The 17,192-nt window shown below is 27.2% G+C and overlaps 1 protein-coding gene across 1 annotated transcript; it reads right to left on the bottom strand.

Moving 5' to 3' along the window:
- Positions 1-14,127: 14,127 nt before the first annotated feature.
- On the bottom strand, positions 14,128-16,700 carry LOC131171816 (putative receptor protein kinase ZmPK1). The gene has a single exon (XM_058131796.1). The coding sequence runs from the start codon at positions 16,698-16,700 to the stop codon at positions 14,283-14,285; it is 2,418 nt and encodes an 805-aa protein (XP_057987779.1). The 3' UTR covers positions 14,128-14,282.
- Positions 16,701-17,192: the final 492 nt, after the last annotated feature.

Here is a 17,192-nt window from a genome sequence, read left to right as displayed (position 1 = left end):
AATTTTAATGAAATAGTTATGGAAACTGCTATTAATATATGTATAAAAAAAATTAAATAGGTATTTTAATTAATTACACTATAAATTAATTAAAATTTTATTATTATAAAAGGTAAAAATTTATTCAAATTTTTTTATATTTATTTACTGTAAGTCATTGGTGAGGTGAAGAAAGTAATTGCCAAGTAGTTGCACCCTGTGATCATATGTGTGGGAAAGATGTAAAAGGAAATCTCTAAAACTTGCGGAAAAAAAAAAAAAAAAAAACAAAAAAACAGAAGAAGAAGAAAGAAACAAAGCTATCCACACGCCAAAACTTCACATTTTGAGGGCCAAACTTCCTTTGCGGCCCCAAGCTTCGCCCCTGGGCTTGACAGTGTTTGAAAATTGGATTTGGAGGCTGCTAGGGCCCAAAAGTTCTCATTAATTATTACCACTATTGTCAATTATGAACATGTTCGATTTTACTACTTATTTTTAATTTTTTATTTAAAATATATTTTTTAATTTATAAGTTAAATTAAAAAAATAAGTAGTTAATTGTATTGTAAGATTACTTAATAATAACTTTTAAATAATTTAAATATTTAGTTAAAATATATTTAAAAGTAATTTAATTGTTCAAATTTATATAAATGATATGTAATTAAGTGTTGCAATTGTTAAAATGAGGATAATATTGATATTTATAAAAATTATTAAAATAATATAATTTTTTTACTATTAATAAAATAGTGCTTTCAAAATAAATAGATAAGTCATAAGTAAATTTCTTACTTATGTTAAATATATTTTTTAATTTATAAATCAAATCAAATATTAATATATGTTTAACTTTCTACTTATAAATAAAATTAATTGACTTATAAATCAAATCAAATACTCTCTCTGTATTTATTGGATTAACTTCACCTATCAATACTATGATTGTGGCCCGTGACTTAGGTTTAATCCGTTGTCAGTTTTTTATTTTATATATATGCAAATAAATTTTGTTAATAAACAATCATATAATAAAAACTTTTATGATAAAAATAGTATTACAATTTTGAAGTTAAATCAAGATACGATTATTAGTGATATAAAATAATAATTTATTATGATAATTAAAATTTAAAAATAATTATAAATATTATATAATTATTTATAAATGTGATTTATTTATTTGCTTCGAAAATTTTCGATACTAAAAGTAATATTATTAAATTGTATGAAATTAAATTTTAATTTGTAAGTTAACTTTTTAGGGAAAATTTTTATTTAATCCCTTTATTTTACATAAACTAACTATTTGATTCTCTATTTTGAAAAATTATATTATTAATTTCCTTTTTTTTCCCATTTACTGCTTAATCCTTATGGTTATTTAATGCGCGAGTTTGTAATTTTATTTAATTATGTAATTTGAAAAATATAATTACATACTCTCTTTCTATTTTTGAAGTCTTTAAATTATTTAATTCTCGTAATAGTAAGTTATTTTTCTTTTAAATACATTGACAAGAAAACTTGATTTAAACGGTAGACTAACAAAATATAACTACTAATATATTTTTGAAAATATAAGAATTAAATAATTAATTTTATTAAAATAGAGAAATTAAATAATAATTTTTCTTGATAAAAGAAAATAATTGGAAGAAGATAAAAGAATACACAATTAATATAATTTAAACTAAACGGAAAGACTAAAGAGTAGACGCAACAAAATACAACTATCAATATATTTTTGAAAAAAAAGAGTATTAAATATTTAATTTTATTAAAATAGAGAGATTAAATAATAATTTTTTTTATTTTAATATAAAAGAAATTAACATTATGTTTGAATGGGAGGAAAAAAATAATTGGAAGAAGATAAAATAATACAATGATTAATATATATGTTTAGAAATAGGAAGGAAAATATATATTGAAAGGAAAGTTATTTCTTTAAATAATAAAATTATAATTTTATCATTAAATATTCAAAAATAATCTACAAATAAGGAGATAATTTTGTAATTTTAAGCATTTTCTCCCACTTTCATTCAATTTGAAAAGAAAATAGGAGTAGAATCTAACATTTATTATCTTTTCAAAATTTTCTTTTTTATCTATTTTCTTCTTAACCAAATATAAATGGGCGGAATGGAAATCGCAAATAAAGTCAGTCCGGACATGGGAGCATTAAAATATGGTGGTTCCATTTGAAATCAAGACTTGCGAGTCAACGACCATTCCCCAACTTGTGGACTGCAGAAAGCAGCAAAATATGGACATTTACAGAAATTGGCTTTGATTTATAAGATATGAAATAATTGAGCATGGATCAACGCTTTATACTGATTATCACAGTTGTAAATAATTCAACTAACCCTACTCGTAAACATTAGAATTTGAATTAGTTTTAATTAAATTAGTAAAATATTAGAATCCAAATCATTTTAATTGTTTTAAGTTAATTGTGAATACTGCTTGATCTCGTAAAATATTAGAATTTTTACGAGTACATGCTTTCTCTTTATAAATATATGAGTCTTACTTCCTTATAAATAAAGAAAATATTATTTTTTTTAATGAGTCCGATTCATATTATAATTTTTCATGTTCATAAGAACGAATATGATTAGTTGGTTTGAGAGAATATCTAAGAAACTGAGGAAAATTCAAAGAAGTGAAGAGAGAAGATCAAAATCGAAAAATTAAACTAAAATAATCTATCTGATTTGGTTCGTTTCTTTTCATAACCTAGGCTTGTTTCAGTTTTTATACTTTTGCATTTTAATTAATTGATTATTTTGGTTTAATTCCAAATCAAACCAATCGATTTCAAACTAAAAAGCAATGGCTCATTGGTCGAGCTATTAGACCTATTATGTTAGATTCATAATCAAAATGCATCATTTTCCATGAACAGTAAAGTCATTTATTTGATTCGCGCTTCCACTCAACACTTGATTCAGGAAAAGCAAACTAATTCCTTTATTTTGCCGTATAAAAAAAGCAAGAAAAAATGTTGCAGGGTGGGGCACACGAGACTCGACTCTATTAAAGCAAGTAGTTCAAGACATGATGAGTGTTGAAACATTTGCCAAGTATTTGACCAAGCTAGGAAGACTTCGCATTCCAACCACGTTGTGCACTGATTGTCAGAGTTGTAAATAATTCAAATCTGACCCTTGTGCTAATCAGACCCTACTCATAAAATATTAGATTTTGAATTAGTTTTAATTAATCGAATCAGTAAAATATTAGAATTCAAATCATTTTAATTGTTTCAAGGATAGCACTCGACCTGGACATTGCTCTAAATTGCACATAATTTTCACAAGTACATACTTTCTCTTTATAAATATACGAGTCTCATTATTTTATAAATAAAGTAAAATTGAAAATTTGTAGTTGAGATAATACTATTTTTTAGTGTTCTTTATATATACTATAATTTTTTCTGTTCATGAGAAAGAATATGTGTCGAAGATTTTCTATTTCGGTATGTGATTAGTTGGCTTGACAGAATATCAAAGAAAGTGAGGCAAATATACAGAAGTGAAAAGAGAAGGTCAAAATCGAAAAACTAAATTAAAATAATAGAATTGGTTCGGTTTGATTCCTTTCATTACCTCAACATATTTCAGTTTTTATATTTTTTTCATTTTAATTAATTGGTTATTTTTGTTTGTTTCTGAATTGAACCAACCGATTTTAAACTAACAAGCAAATGCTCGACCATTGAGCTATTAGCCCAATGGTTCAATCCTATTATCATAGATTCCTACTCAAAATAGCATCATTTTCCATGAACAATAAAGTCATTTATTCTACCTTATAAAGAAGGCAAGAAAAAGTGTTGCTAGACAGTATGTAATAGATTCACACTTCCACTCAAGACTTGACTCAGACAAAGCAATCTAATTCCTTTATTTTGCCGCATAAAAAAGGCAAGAAAAATTGTTTCTGGGTAGGCCACACAAGACTTGACTCTATTAAAGCAAGTAGTTAAAGACATGATGAGTGGTGGAACATTTGCCAAGTAGTGAATCAAGCTAGGAAGCTCAACTCAAATTATTATACAGCCTGGGTCTATAAAATACTGAAAAATGAGATTGCCAACTGAAATATGCATTTAAAATCGTATAGATTTGGTGACATATCTCAATATTCATTGTACAAAATTAAAGGTTAACGATTATAGTCTTATGTCAATCGGGAGCAATGATTAGTTTTTCTTTATCTTTAAAGTAAAGGAAATGGTGAGATCTTGAGTTCGAATCTCTTTATCTACCTATCCATTGTTACTCGATCTATTAATTAGGCCTTCATAGAATAAAAAGAAAAAAATTATAGTTTCATATAATATTGCAATTGGAAGTTCAAAATCATTTATAAAAATTATTATTTTTAAATGTTAATAAAAATAAATTTTTAAAATTAATCATTTCAAAAATATTTATAATTAATATATTTAATTTTTTAATTATTACAAATTTTTATGATTAAAACTTTAATTTTTGAGATCAACTGTAGCATAGTTGCAACGACTGAAGCATTAACTTTGACCAAATCGACAGGATGTTAAAGGTGAAATTTTGTAATGGAAAGTTTTTCATAGTGATGACAAAATATCTCGCAATATCATGCTTATTTCTATCGTAAATTCATAATATATTTTATATGATTTTGCTCATTATCTTTTTATGCTTTGAAAATATTTAGAATAAATATAGATTTGTCAAAGATTAGACTCTAAATCTCTTACATAAGAGGCTAGTGCTTAACCATCGAGCTATTAGTCCAGTGATTCAAAACGTATTACCTTAGATTCATAATGGCCAAATGACTAGAAAAGTTCAAACCTTTGTAAACTTTTTCAATTTTAAGTAAGTCTTTTAATTTTATCAATTTAATACTCAAATTTTCATATTAATTTCAATTTTAGTGGTTTGTTTAATGGGATGATTCAATTGATAAAAATAATTCAAATATTTATCTACATTGTCAATATTAGTCAATACGAAGTTTTCTGAATTAAAAATTATTGAACAAATTAATAAAATCAAAAGGATTAGAATTATTTTTATTAATCAATGAATTTAATTATTTTAATTAAATTTATTATTAAAATTAAAAAAATATGAAAGTTTTACAATTAAAGTTATATATAAAATTAAAAAGTTTTAATTAAAACAAAAAAAAAAGATTTTTTTTTATTATTTAGCCATTCGTAATCAAAATGGTATCATTTTCCATGAACAGAAAGTCTTCCATCGTGACTTACAACGAAAGGCAAGAAAAAGTGTTTAAAGTATATATATATATGTAAAATAATTAATAGGATAAAAAAATAAAAATAAAAATAAACAAAAAAAAAAGACATCGTGTTCCAACCATGTTCTCAAAATTAAATAATTTTAAAAATTTTGACTTTTATGAAAATATGTTCAACACATATCAAATGCTTAAAAATTTATTTAATATTGTTAAAAGCAATTCATTAAATGAATTAATTATAATGAATAATAAAAATTCATTTGAAATTAAATTTAATATATTTTAATTATAAAATTCTAAAATAATTATTAAACAAATTCGTTAATGTTGCAGGGTGGGGCACACGAGACTCGACTCTATTAAAGCAAGTAGTTCAAGACATGATGAGTGTTGAAACATTTGCCAAGTATTTGACCAAGCTAGGAAGACTTCGCGTTCCAACCACGTTGTGCACGATTGTCGAATTGTAAATAATTCAAATCGACCCTTGTGCTAATCAGACCCTACTCATAAAATATTAGATTTTGAATTAGTTTTAATTAATCGAAACAGTAAAATATTAGAATTCAAATCATTTTAATTGTTTCAAGGATAGCACTCGACCTGGACATTGCTCTAAATTGCACATAATTTTCACAAGTACATATTTTCTCTTTATAAATATATGAGTCTCATTTTTATAAATAAAGTAAAATTGAAAATTTGTAGTTGAGATAATACTATTTTTTAGTGTTCTTTATATAAACTATAATTTTTTCTGTTCATGATTTTTTAGTACTGTTCATTGGTACTATTAATTTCATATTAATAGGACATTAGTCTCAATTTACATATTCATATCATTTTTAATATTTAATTATCCTTATGAGTATTTTAATTTTCATATATAGCATTTTTTCCATGAACCTTTCTTTAGGTTCATGTTGATGTGTCATATTTATCTAGGAATTTGACTAGGTTAGGATGTTTATTTAGTCACACTTCCTTCATAATAATTTCTCCTCTATGTTTAAACTTGAATTTCAATTTTTGAATAACTGAATTTGGGGTTATAGAACTCAAGTTATGGTCAAAATACCATAACTGGTCCGTTTGCCTCTAAGCTGTCTAGAATTTATAATTTCTGGTCAATAAACTTTAACCAGTCATTTGATCATTTTATTGTTATTTTTAGACTTAGGTTCCTTCACAAGATATGTTCCTCTATGTCTTAGGGACTCCCAGGTACAATTTCATAATTTTTCAAGCTTGGTATGGTGAGTTATAGTCAGTGTATTAACATGGACTCTCAGTCCTATAAGGCCAATAACCAACTTCAGGGCAGTATGTTTGACCCTTTTTTTAGGGTCTTTACACTTAGAATTTGGCAAAGGTGTCTAAATCAATATTGTAGCTCTAAGTATCATGTTTCCAGGTCATATTTGCACATCTCAAATGGAATTTCCTAGTGGGAGTTATGGCCAAATGAACACACGGGTATCAAATGGCATTCTGGGTTCAACTTAACATTTTCCAGATTTCACTTCCTAATTTTGGCTAATATTTTTCCTAGGATGCAATGGTTTTTAGAGCTTGGTCAAAACATAAAAATTGTTGTGCTATGTCTCATAAAACTTTTAGCACTAGTTTCACTCAATTTGCAGCTTTGGAGACCAAGTTATGACATTTTTGCCAAAACTGGTCAAGCATACCAAAGGGACAGTATTTTTGGACAATTTTTGGGTTGGCAGTTTTAGTGACCCAACTTGTGCTGCCAATTTGAATTGGTTAAAGGCAAAACTAGGTTAAGTGGTATTCATGAAAAGTATAGCCCTATGTCTAAACTTTCCATGGGTGAAATTTTGGGTCATTTGAACCAGTATAGAGAGAGTTATGACCAAATAAACACGTACTATTCATTTGGTCATTTTTACGGGTTGGCGATTTGATGACCCAACTTGTGCTAACAATTTGAATTTGTTAAGTGGTCTTCATGAAAAGTGTAGCCCTATATCTAAACTTTCCATGGGTAAAATTTTAGGTCATTTGGACCAGTATAGAGAGAGTTATGACCAAATGAACACGTACTATTCATTTGGTCATTTTCTATGTTGGGTGCAGGGAAATCCGAATTTGAGCAGTATTTAGGTCAAGTTTTGGACAGAATTTGGGCATGGTTTCTTCATGGAAAATGGGCTATTTTGGGTCTAGTTTCACCTCCAATTGGCCTCATACCAATTGGGGTCACACAATTTTATTTATGGCCTAAAATGTACATTGCCCTCAATAAACACAACCCATGAGAAAATTGACACTTCCAAAACTTAATCTCCTCCAACTTTCTTACTTCAATTTGCATGCAATACACTTCTATAAGCAACAATCTCATCCCAATTAGGTCAAATTTCAAGCATTTACACAAAATCTCCAAGTCATGTACACAAACCCTAATTTCCAAGTTTCAAACTCAATCAATTCAATCCCTTTTCACTTCTCATACATATAATCATATCAATCATCATCTCTAAACTCATTTACATTATTTAAACACAATAAAGCTCAACACATTTCATGGCTGCGAAAATTTGGGGACATCATGGGTTCATGAATTTCTTGTTAATTTCTTGAAATTTCCACTTATCTCAAGTCACTTTCAAGTATTAAAAGAAGAAGGAAGGGAGAAAAGCACTAACCTCTTGTGACCCAACTTGAAAATTTTCCCAAAACTTCAACTTTCCTTCTCCCTATGGGTACCTAGAGCTTCCTTATGATATGGGCTAAATTTTTAATGAAGGGGACCATGGGTTTTGGTGGATAAATGAAAAGAAACTCAAGCTCAAAGCTTGAGCAAAAATGGTGGAGGGGGGAGAACATGGAGACGGCAAGGAGAGAGAGAAGAGGAAATGAAGAAGACTTGTGGTTGGTGAATTTTTGTCTCTTGTGTCTTATATATATATATATATATTCTATAATTATTGTACTTTATTTTTTTTAAAATGCCATAAGTCTATTTCCTTTCTTTTCTTTTCTTTCCTTTTCTTTTCTTTTCTTTTCTTTTCTTATTCTTTCTCTTCTCATTTTCCAAATTCAAATTCATAAATTTAATTTATGTTAATTATTTTATTTCCTAATTTTAATTTGACATTTGAGTCAAAATTCACCTCTAGTGGTAAAATGACCAAAATGCCTTTCATGGTGCTCATCGGGTTATTTTTATTATTTTATACTAATTTATAAATTCTCTAAACTTTAATTTATTTTTCCCAAAATTTTTTTTTCCTATATTTTTTTTTAATATTTATTTCATTAATTTATGTCTCCTCACTATAGTTTAAGTATAGTTCCAGATATATTGACTGTCCGAACAGACATTAGTCCTCGGAACAGTAAAATGTCTGACTACTTACGTTGAGGCGTTACAAGATCTAAGTTAATTAAGTCCAATTTCTTGATTATCTATCACAAGGTTTTCTCCTTTCGGTGCCTCAACCATGGATTAAGAACAACACTTAATGGGATCCTACACTAAGCATGTCATTGAGCACACAAGAAATGAATAAAACTCATTAAGACCACAAAATATGGATTACCCAATCAAAATCCATAAAATATCTCAAATATTACATCCCTTACTCCAGAATCAAATGAAAACTACTCACTGTCCATAATATTTACAAGATATTCTGAGTTAATAAGGAAATAAAACATTAATCTAAGCTAAGAAATAAGAAACCCAATACTAGAAAGGTAGGAAATATGCAAGAAAGGAAAGAAAACTCCAAATCTGGTTGGAAATGGAGGGAGTGACGTTTTTTACTCTTCAGCTGCTGCCCTCTTCATTTTCCTTTTCCTCTCTTTTCCTCCTCTCTTTCTAAAATGGGATAAGGGTCTATTTATAACTTTTTTTTCTGACAATGAGCCCTAAAATGGTGTGTTTTAGGTGTGATTTTCTGAGGGAATCTTCTGCCAGCTCATTATGAAGTTTTTGTGGGACTGTATAAGTGAACTGCATAAGTTATGCAGTCCCTTATGCAGTTTTCGGCTGGTTTCTGGCTCTCTTGTGCGAAACTGCATGAGCGAGGTACAAGACTGCATAAGTTATGCACAATTCTGTGAGGTTGCATAAGGGAGGCACGAATCTGCATAAGTTATGCGGCAACTTATGCAAATTTCGGCAGGTGTTTGGGACAGTTTCTTCTCCTTATGCAGAACTGCATAACTTATGCGGCAAGTTATGCGCAATTTGGCCAATGCATACTTCAACTTTGAAACTTGTTTTTGACATCTTTGGTTGTAGAAATCACTCCTCAAAAGTAAAATTTCTTTTTAGTCCTTCAAAAGCACCATTTTTCCTACAAAACAAAGTAAAAATTACAAATTAATCCAAAATTGACAATTATGAAAAACTAACTAAATAACTAATGAAATTAGCTAAAAGTGACTAATAATCAAATAAAATAGCTATGAAATTAAATCTAAATGACTATGCAAAATGTATGTATCAATAATCAACTTTCATATAATTTAATTAATATTTAATTATTTCATATTTTTAATAAATATTATTATTATATTGTTATATTTTCTATTGTGAAATCTTTGTTAAAAATTTTGAAAGACAAAAAGTGTAGTCTAAATAAAAAGTTATAAAAATAAAATATAAAAATTTGACTTATTTTTAATTAGTATGTATTAATTTTTATGTTAATAATTTAATATTTTTTATTTTATTTTTTTAAAATTAATTAATACTTATTATTATTATTATCATCATTATAACTAACTTATAATTATTGAATTGAAACGGCTAAATAAATAAAATAATTTACTGTTATAAAAATTGAATTTAAGTAAAGATGATTAAAAAAAATAAAGTTACAATATTAAAATTACAGAATCTATCTTTTGAAAAATAATATGTATTTTAACATTTATTATTTTAATAAAAAATATGATATTTTAAAATTTTAATTTTTATGAACTATATTTATCTTATATCATAAATTTATGTAAAACGATAATATTTTTTGAAAGAATTATTTTATGAAAAATATATCAAATTAATAAAAAAAATTTAATTTATAAAAATATAAACATATAATATTTTTAAAAAATAATATAATAAAATGTTATTTTTAATTAATAATAATGTTATATATTTTTATTATTATTAAAATTAAATAATTCAATTCATTGTTAGTAATTTAATATATTTTTTATCATATTAATATTAAAAATTTATATTTATATATTTTTTTAAATAACATTATTTTTTCACTAATCTAATATATTTTCTGTAATCTAAAAAAATTAATTTTTATAAATTATAAGATAATATATAAAAATTTCATGAAATTTAGATTATTGTTTGAATAAAGTAATTTTATTATATTTTAATGAAGTAATTATAGAAACTATTATTAATATATGTATAAAAAGAATTAAATAGGTATTTTAATTATTGACACCATAAATTAACTAAAATTTTATTATTATAACAGATAAAAATTAATTCAAAGTAAATTAAATAAGAGAGAAATTTTAATTAAAAATTAATTTAATAATAATAATAATAATAATAATAATTTATCTTATTTAGAATGTGATTAAAAATTAAATAAAAAAATAAAAATTATAAATTATTCATACATCGGCATTATGCTAATTTTAATATATGACGAGTGGTGCAACAATTGATGAAAAGTTGGTGGTCATTGCACCTTCGGTTTCTTTTTATCATTATAATAATATTTTTAGCTAATAAAAAGAAAAAAAATTTTAAAAAAAAAGTGGTTGATGAAGGTAGGAAGCTCAACTAAAGGAAATAGAATGGTATTCTACTGTTATGCTGAAATTTTCCCCATATATATATATATATATTATTTTAGAAAGGCATATTGGATAAAAAAAATCTAAAATTTTTAGAGTATTCATGATTATGGTCAAAATTTTATTTTGTATGTATTATAGCTGAATCATAATTAATTGTCACAATTGTAATTAAATGACTAAATTAGATTTGAGAAAGTTAACGATAAATTATAACATAATCTCTAAAGTTTTATTTAATTAATAAAATAGTCCTTAAAATTTTATTTGATTAACAAAATTGCCTATTGATTTAAATTATATATTTAAATATTTTTTTATTATATAAAATATATTTATAATATAAAATATATTTTATATTTATTTTTAGTGAAACTTTATAGTAAAAATTTATTTTTATTAATTAAAATATATTTTAATATGATAAACTATTCAAAAACTACATATTAATAAAGTAATCACAAAATAATCATATTTGGAATAAAAAGAAATAATCACTATGTTTGGATGAGAGGAAAGAAAATAATTGGAGAAAAATAAAAGAATACAACGATTAAAAGGAATATATATATATATATATATATATATATATATATATATATATATATATATATATATATATATATATATATATATATTTGGATATAGAAAAGAAATATTGAAAGGAAAGTTATTTTTTGAAATAATAAAATTATAATTTATCCTTAAATATTAAAAATAATTTATAAAATATAGAGATAATTTTGTGATTTTAAAATGTTGAGGGCATATGCATAATTATAAAATGCTGATTCCAATGCTTTGCACTGATTATCAGAGTTGTAAATAATTCAACCTAACCTTGTGCTAATCAGACCCTACTCGTAAAATATTAGAATTTGAATTAGTTTTAATTAATCGAATTTGAAAATGCGTAGTTAAAATAATTCTATTTTTTAGTGCTCTTAATATATACTATAATTTTTTCTGTTCGTGAGAAAGAATATGTGTTGAAAGAAAGGTTTTCTATTTTGGTATGTAATTAGTTGGTTTGAGAGAATATCCAAGAAAGTGAGGCAAATGTAGAAAAGTGAAAAGAGAATGTCAAAATCGAAAAACTAAGCTGAAATAATAGAATTAGTTCAGTTCGATTCCTTTCATTACCTCAGCATGTTTCTGTTTTTATATTTTTTCAGTTCAATTAATTGATTATTTTTGCTTGATTTGAATTGAACAAACCGATTTCAAGCTAACAAGCAAGTGCTTAACCACCGAGCTATTAGCTCAATGGTTCAATCCTATTATCTTAGATTCATAACCAAAATGGTATCATTTTCAATGAACAAGAAGTCATTTATTCTGCCTTTTAAAGAAGGCAAGAAAAAGTGTAGCTAGACAGTATGTATTAGATTCACACTTCCACTTAAGACTTGACTCAGACAAAGCAAACTAATTCCTTTATTTTGCCGTATAAAAAAGGCAAGAAAAATTGTTTCTAGGCAGGCCACACAAGACTTGACTCTATTAAAGCAAGCGATTCAAGACATGATGAGTGGTGCAATATTTGCCAAGTAGTTGATCAAGTTAGGAAGCTCAACTCAAATTATTATACAACCTGGGTCTATAAAATACTGACAAATGAGATTGCCAACTAAAATATACATTTAAAATCATATAGATTTGGTGACACATCTCAATATTCATTACACAATTAAAAATTAATTATTATAGTTTCACCCCAATCGAAGCGATCGATTGATTTTTCTTCATCTTTAAGGTAGGGGTAATGATGATGGTGAGGTCTTAAGTTAGTCTCTTCATCTACCTATCCGTTTTTACTCAATCCATTAATTAGGCCTCCACAAAATAAAAAGAAAATATTATAGTTTCATACATTATTGCAATTGGAAATTCAAAATCATTTAAAAAAATTATTATTTTAATGTTAATAAAAATAAATTTTAAAAATTAATCATTTCAAAAATATTTATAATTAATATATTTAATTTTTAATTATTACAAATTTTTTTGATTAAAACTTTAATTTTTGAGATCAACTGTAGCATAGTTGCAATGTCTGAAGCATTAACTTTGACCAACTCGACAGGATGTTAAAGGTGAAATTTTGTATTGGAATCATATAATAAATTCAACCTGTAGAATTTATAGTGACGACAAAATATCTCTCAATATCATGCTTATTTCTATAGTAAATTCATAATATATTTTATATGATTTTGCTCATTATCTTTTTATGCTTTGAAAATATTTAGAATAAATATAGATTTGTGAAAGATTAGACTCAAAATCTCTTACATAAGAGGCTAGTGCTCAACCAACGAGCTATTACCTTAGATTCATAATGGCCAAATAACTAGAAAAGTTATAACCTTTTGTAAACTTTTTCAATTTTAATTAAGCCTTTTAATTTTATCAATTTAATACTCAAATTTTCATATTAATTTCAATTTTAGTGGTTAGTTTAATGGGATGATTCAATTGATAAAAATAATTCAAATATTTATCTACATTGTCAATATTGGTCAATCCTTTTAATTTTTTACTAGTTTTAGCAATCATTTTCAAAGGATAAAAAATATCATTTTACCAAATCAAAATTTTATTTTAATTAATTTCTCTCCGTCTTATACACACACTTATTTTATGAACACATATTATTTTGAATATTGTAATTAGATTCTTTGATTATATTATTTACACTCATTTTATATTTAATTTTTTTAGCTTTTTCATTTATATTGCTTAATTATTAAATACTTCTCTATCAATACGAAATTTTCTGAATTAAAAATCATTGAACAAATTAATAAAATCAAAAGGATTAGAATTATTTTTATTAATCGATGAATTTAATTGTTTTAATTAAATTTATTACTAAAATTAAAAATATATAAAAATTTTAAGATTAAAATTATATATGAAATTAAAAGATTTTAATTAAAACAAAATTTTTTATTATTATTATTTAGCCATTCATAATCAAAATGGTATCATTTTTCATGAACAGCAAAGTCTTCCATTATGCATTTACAAAGAAACGCAAGAAAAAGTGTTTGAAGTTATATATATACATACATATATGTATAATATTAGTTGATTAGCTAGGGAAAAACATACTTATGGATCAATGTCTCGCCGATATTACCGATTTTGAATATCAATTTCTATCATATATCTTGAATTCAAAGTAGATACAATGTAGAAGAAAATTCTCAGTTTGCCTAATGATGATTTTCAATCTCTAGAAGCATCTCAACTACTTGGTTCATGGTGGGTCTAGCGTCTTTGCTTTCCGCCACGCACTTCAATGCCACTCCAATTAGACCTTCCAATTTCTTCCTATCATAGTCCGTTCCAATGGCAGGATTTGTGATCTCTTCAACCCAGTAACTACTCTTTGCAGAAGCTCCATGTTTCTTCTCTTTCACCCATTCGACCAACCTCTTGTGCTCCACCTCTCCCCCATTATCAGCCATCGACGGGCTCCTTCCGGTCACCATCTCTAACACCACCACCCCATAGCTGTAGACGTCCACTTTGGAAGTGATGGGCAGATTAAATATCCACTCTGGAGCCATGTAACCTCTTGTTCCTCTTATCATTGAGAAGCTTGATTTGTGAAGCTCATGACCTCTGCTTAGTAGCCTAGATAGACCAAAATCTGATAGCTTAGGCTCATAGTTAGCATCCAAAAGTATATTCTGTGGCTTTACATCACAATGTAGAACCCATTCCAAGCATTCTTCATGCAAATAAGCTAGGCCTTTAGCAGTGCCCAATGCAATTTTAAACCTCTTTTTCCAATCAAGTTCCATGGAAGAGAGGTTTTTAGCTAAGGATCCCTTCTCCATATTCTCGTAGACCAAAAGCCTATGCTTTTCGTCTGCACAGTATCCCCACATCTCTATCAAGTTCATGTGATTAAGCTTCCCAACAGTGCTTACTTCTGCTAGAAATTCAGCTTTTCCTTCGCTAGCATCGTGTAGTCGTTTGATTGCTGCAACTCGCTGATCATCTAATATCCCTTTATAGACAATTCCGGTAGCTCCTCTGCCAATTTCTTCACTGAAATTTCTTGTTGCTTCCTTAAGCTCTGAGTAGGTAAATCTTCTGAAACCAGTAGCAACAAGAAAGTAGTCTTCAGAAGTTGCATCTATCTTTTGCCGGCTTCCAATGAAGTACAGCCACACCAAAACCATGGCAAGAATCTCAACTATCCCAACTGCAGTAACAAAACCAAGCAAGAATTTTTCTGACCTGTTTCCATCAGTTTTAACATACCTTCTCTCAAGCTGCTTAGTAGCTTCAGCAGGACAATCTAGAGTGAGTTCTTTAGCTGACCAGTCTTTGTAAGGACTTGTTTTTGGCACTTTCAAGTAAAAATCTCCTCTGAAATTTGGCGTAGTATATCCATTTAGCAATTGTAACTTTGGGAAACAATAAGGAACGTTGTCGGGGTGGTTCTGGAAGACGTATTTTAATGCGAAACCTTTGCAATCATATCTTCGTAGGCATACTTCCTTGCACATCTCCAGAGTATAATTCTCAAAGTAACCAAAATCATAACCATACATTTCAACGTGAGGTAATCGAATGAATATAACCTCGGTTTCAACACTAGAAACCAAAATTTCTGGTTCGCATCCTAAAGACCAATCAGCAGGATTTTTAATTTTATATCCTGGGAGGCAAGAACATTTCCTACCAAAGCTAGGAACATATTTACAAACACTATTAGGTCCGCAAGCTGCATGAATCTTGCATGGTTGAGCAAAGGCTTGCCATGAAATTACCCAGCTTCCGTTCTCATTCTCTCTGCTGTACAGTCGAAGATTACCATCAAAATCAAGGGTCAATCTTCGCTGAAGTTGAACTCCATAATCCGCAGAGAAGAAAGTGAAATTATCTGATGAAGTAAAATTGCCAAATGCGTCAAGTAAAGCGATTCTGCTGCTGTTGTACGATGATCTCCCAGCTTCCCGGCTCAGAAGCCAATGGGCTGGCCAGAAAGCACTTGAAACTTCAGGACCATCATAAACAAGACGAAGAACATTATCGTCATCGAAAGCTAGCTTGTAGAAACCAGAAGAAAAGTTTGTCAAGCTTCTTGAAGAAACAAGAAGTGAGTCTCTGTTGAGTGGCTGCAGAGGAAGAAGGGTATCTGTAGGTGCATCAAAGCTTTGCCATAGAATGACGCGGTTTGTAGTAGTGATTAGAACGAGATTGCCAGTATCATAAAGCTGCAATGAAGATGAAGAGAGTGAGAAAGTGTTGGAGGCCCAAACAACTGATTTACCAGCATCAGTCAATATGAGATTTCCAGTTTTAAGCAGAGATAGCTTTGAGTTTCTACCATTAATGGGTGCATCTCGGTTAGCCATCCAGACTACCGTGCGACAGTTAGAACAAGAGGGTTCAGTGAACCATATAGCAAAGGAATAAGCATTTTCCCCAACTGGGTAAAAACCAGCTGTGAAAATGGCATTAGGTGAAATCAAAACATGATCTGGCCTCTCTACGGAGAGAGATGATCCTTCATTTAAAGTGATATAATCATTATGATGAGTTGATGATGATGAAGATGCAGACGGAGGGGATGTAATCAGACAGAAAACAATCAAGATGAAAGGAGCAGCCATATGTACAGAACTTCTGTGAAAAATGTGAAAAGGAAGATTGTGCTTCATCTGCCTTGTCAATGGCATTTATGTACTGTGGAATGAAATTGATGAAGGGGATTGGTGTGCTTGAACAATAAACAAAAGAGGAAATTTTATTTTAGTTTTCCTAATATAAAATTTTTTTTTAGCCTTTTCCTATGGCTAGAGTGAGAGATTAATTGATTTTCATTCCTTGATTTAATTAGTTTTCTATTTAATTTTGGTTAAATTTAAATATAATTTCATAAATAATTCAATAATTTTAAAATTTACGAAATAATATGGGTTTTTTTATAATAATAAATTTCCTTTTTAAAATTAAAAAAATTTTATAAAAATACTATCTAATTAATTTTAGAACTGTAAAATTTTGAGTTTAAAACATATGATAGAATTCAATCATAAAAATTAATGAAATAATTTATAAATAAATTATATAAAAAAGTTAGGAATTTAATTCATAGCTCAAAT

Source organism: Hevea brasiliensis, chromosome 13 (assembly GCF_030052815.1).
Source record: "Hevea brasiliensis isolate MT/VB/25A 57/8 chromosome 13, ASM3005281v1, whole genome shotgun sequence".
In the NCBI taxonomy this organism is placed as follows: Eukaryota; Viridiplantae; Streptophyta; class Magnoliopsida; order Malpighiales; family Euphorbiaceae; genus Hevea; species Hevea brasiliensis.
The sequence above is the reverse complement of the archived record's forward strand: the minus strand, read 5'-3'. Positions and strand labels throughout refer to the sequence as shown.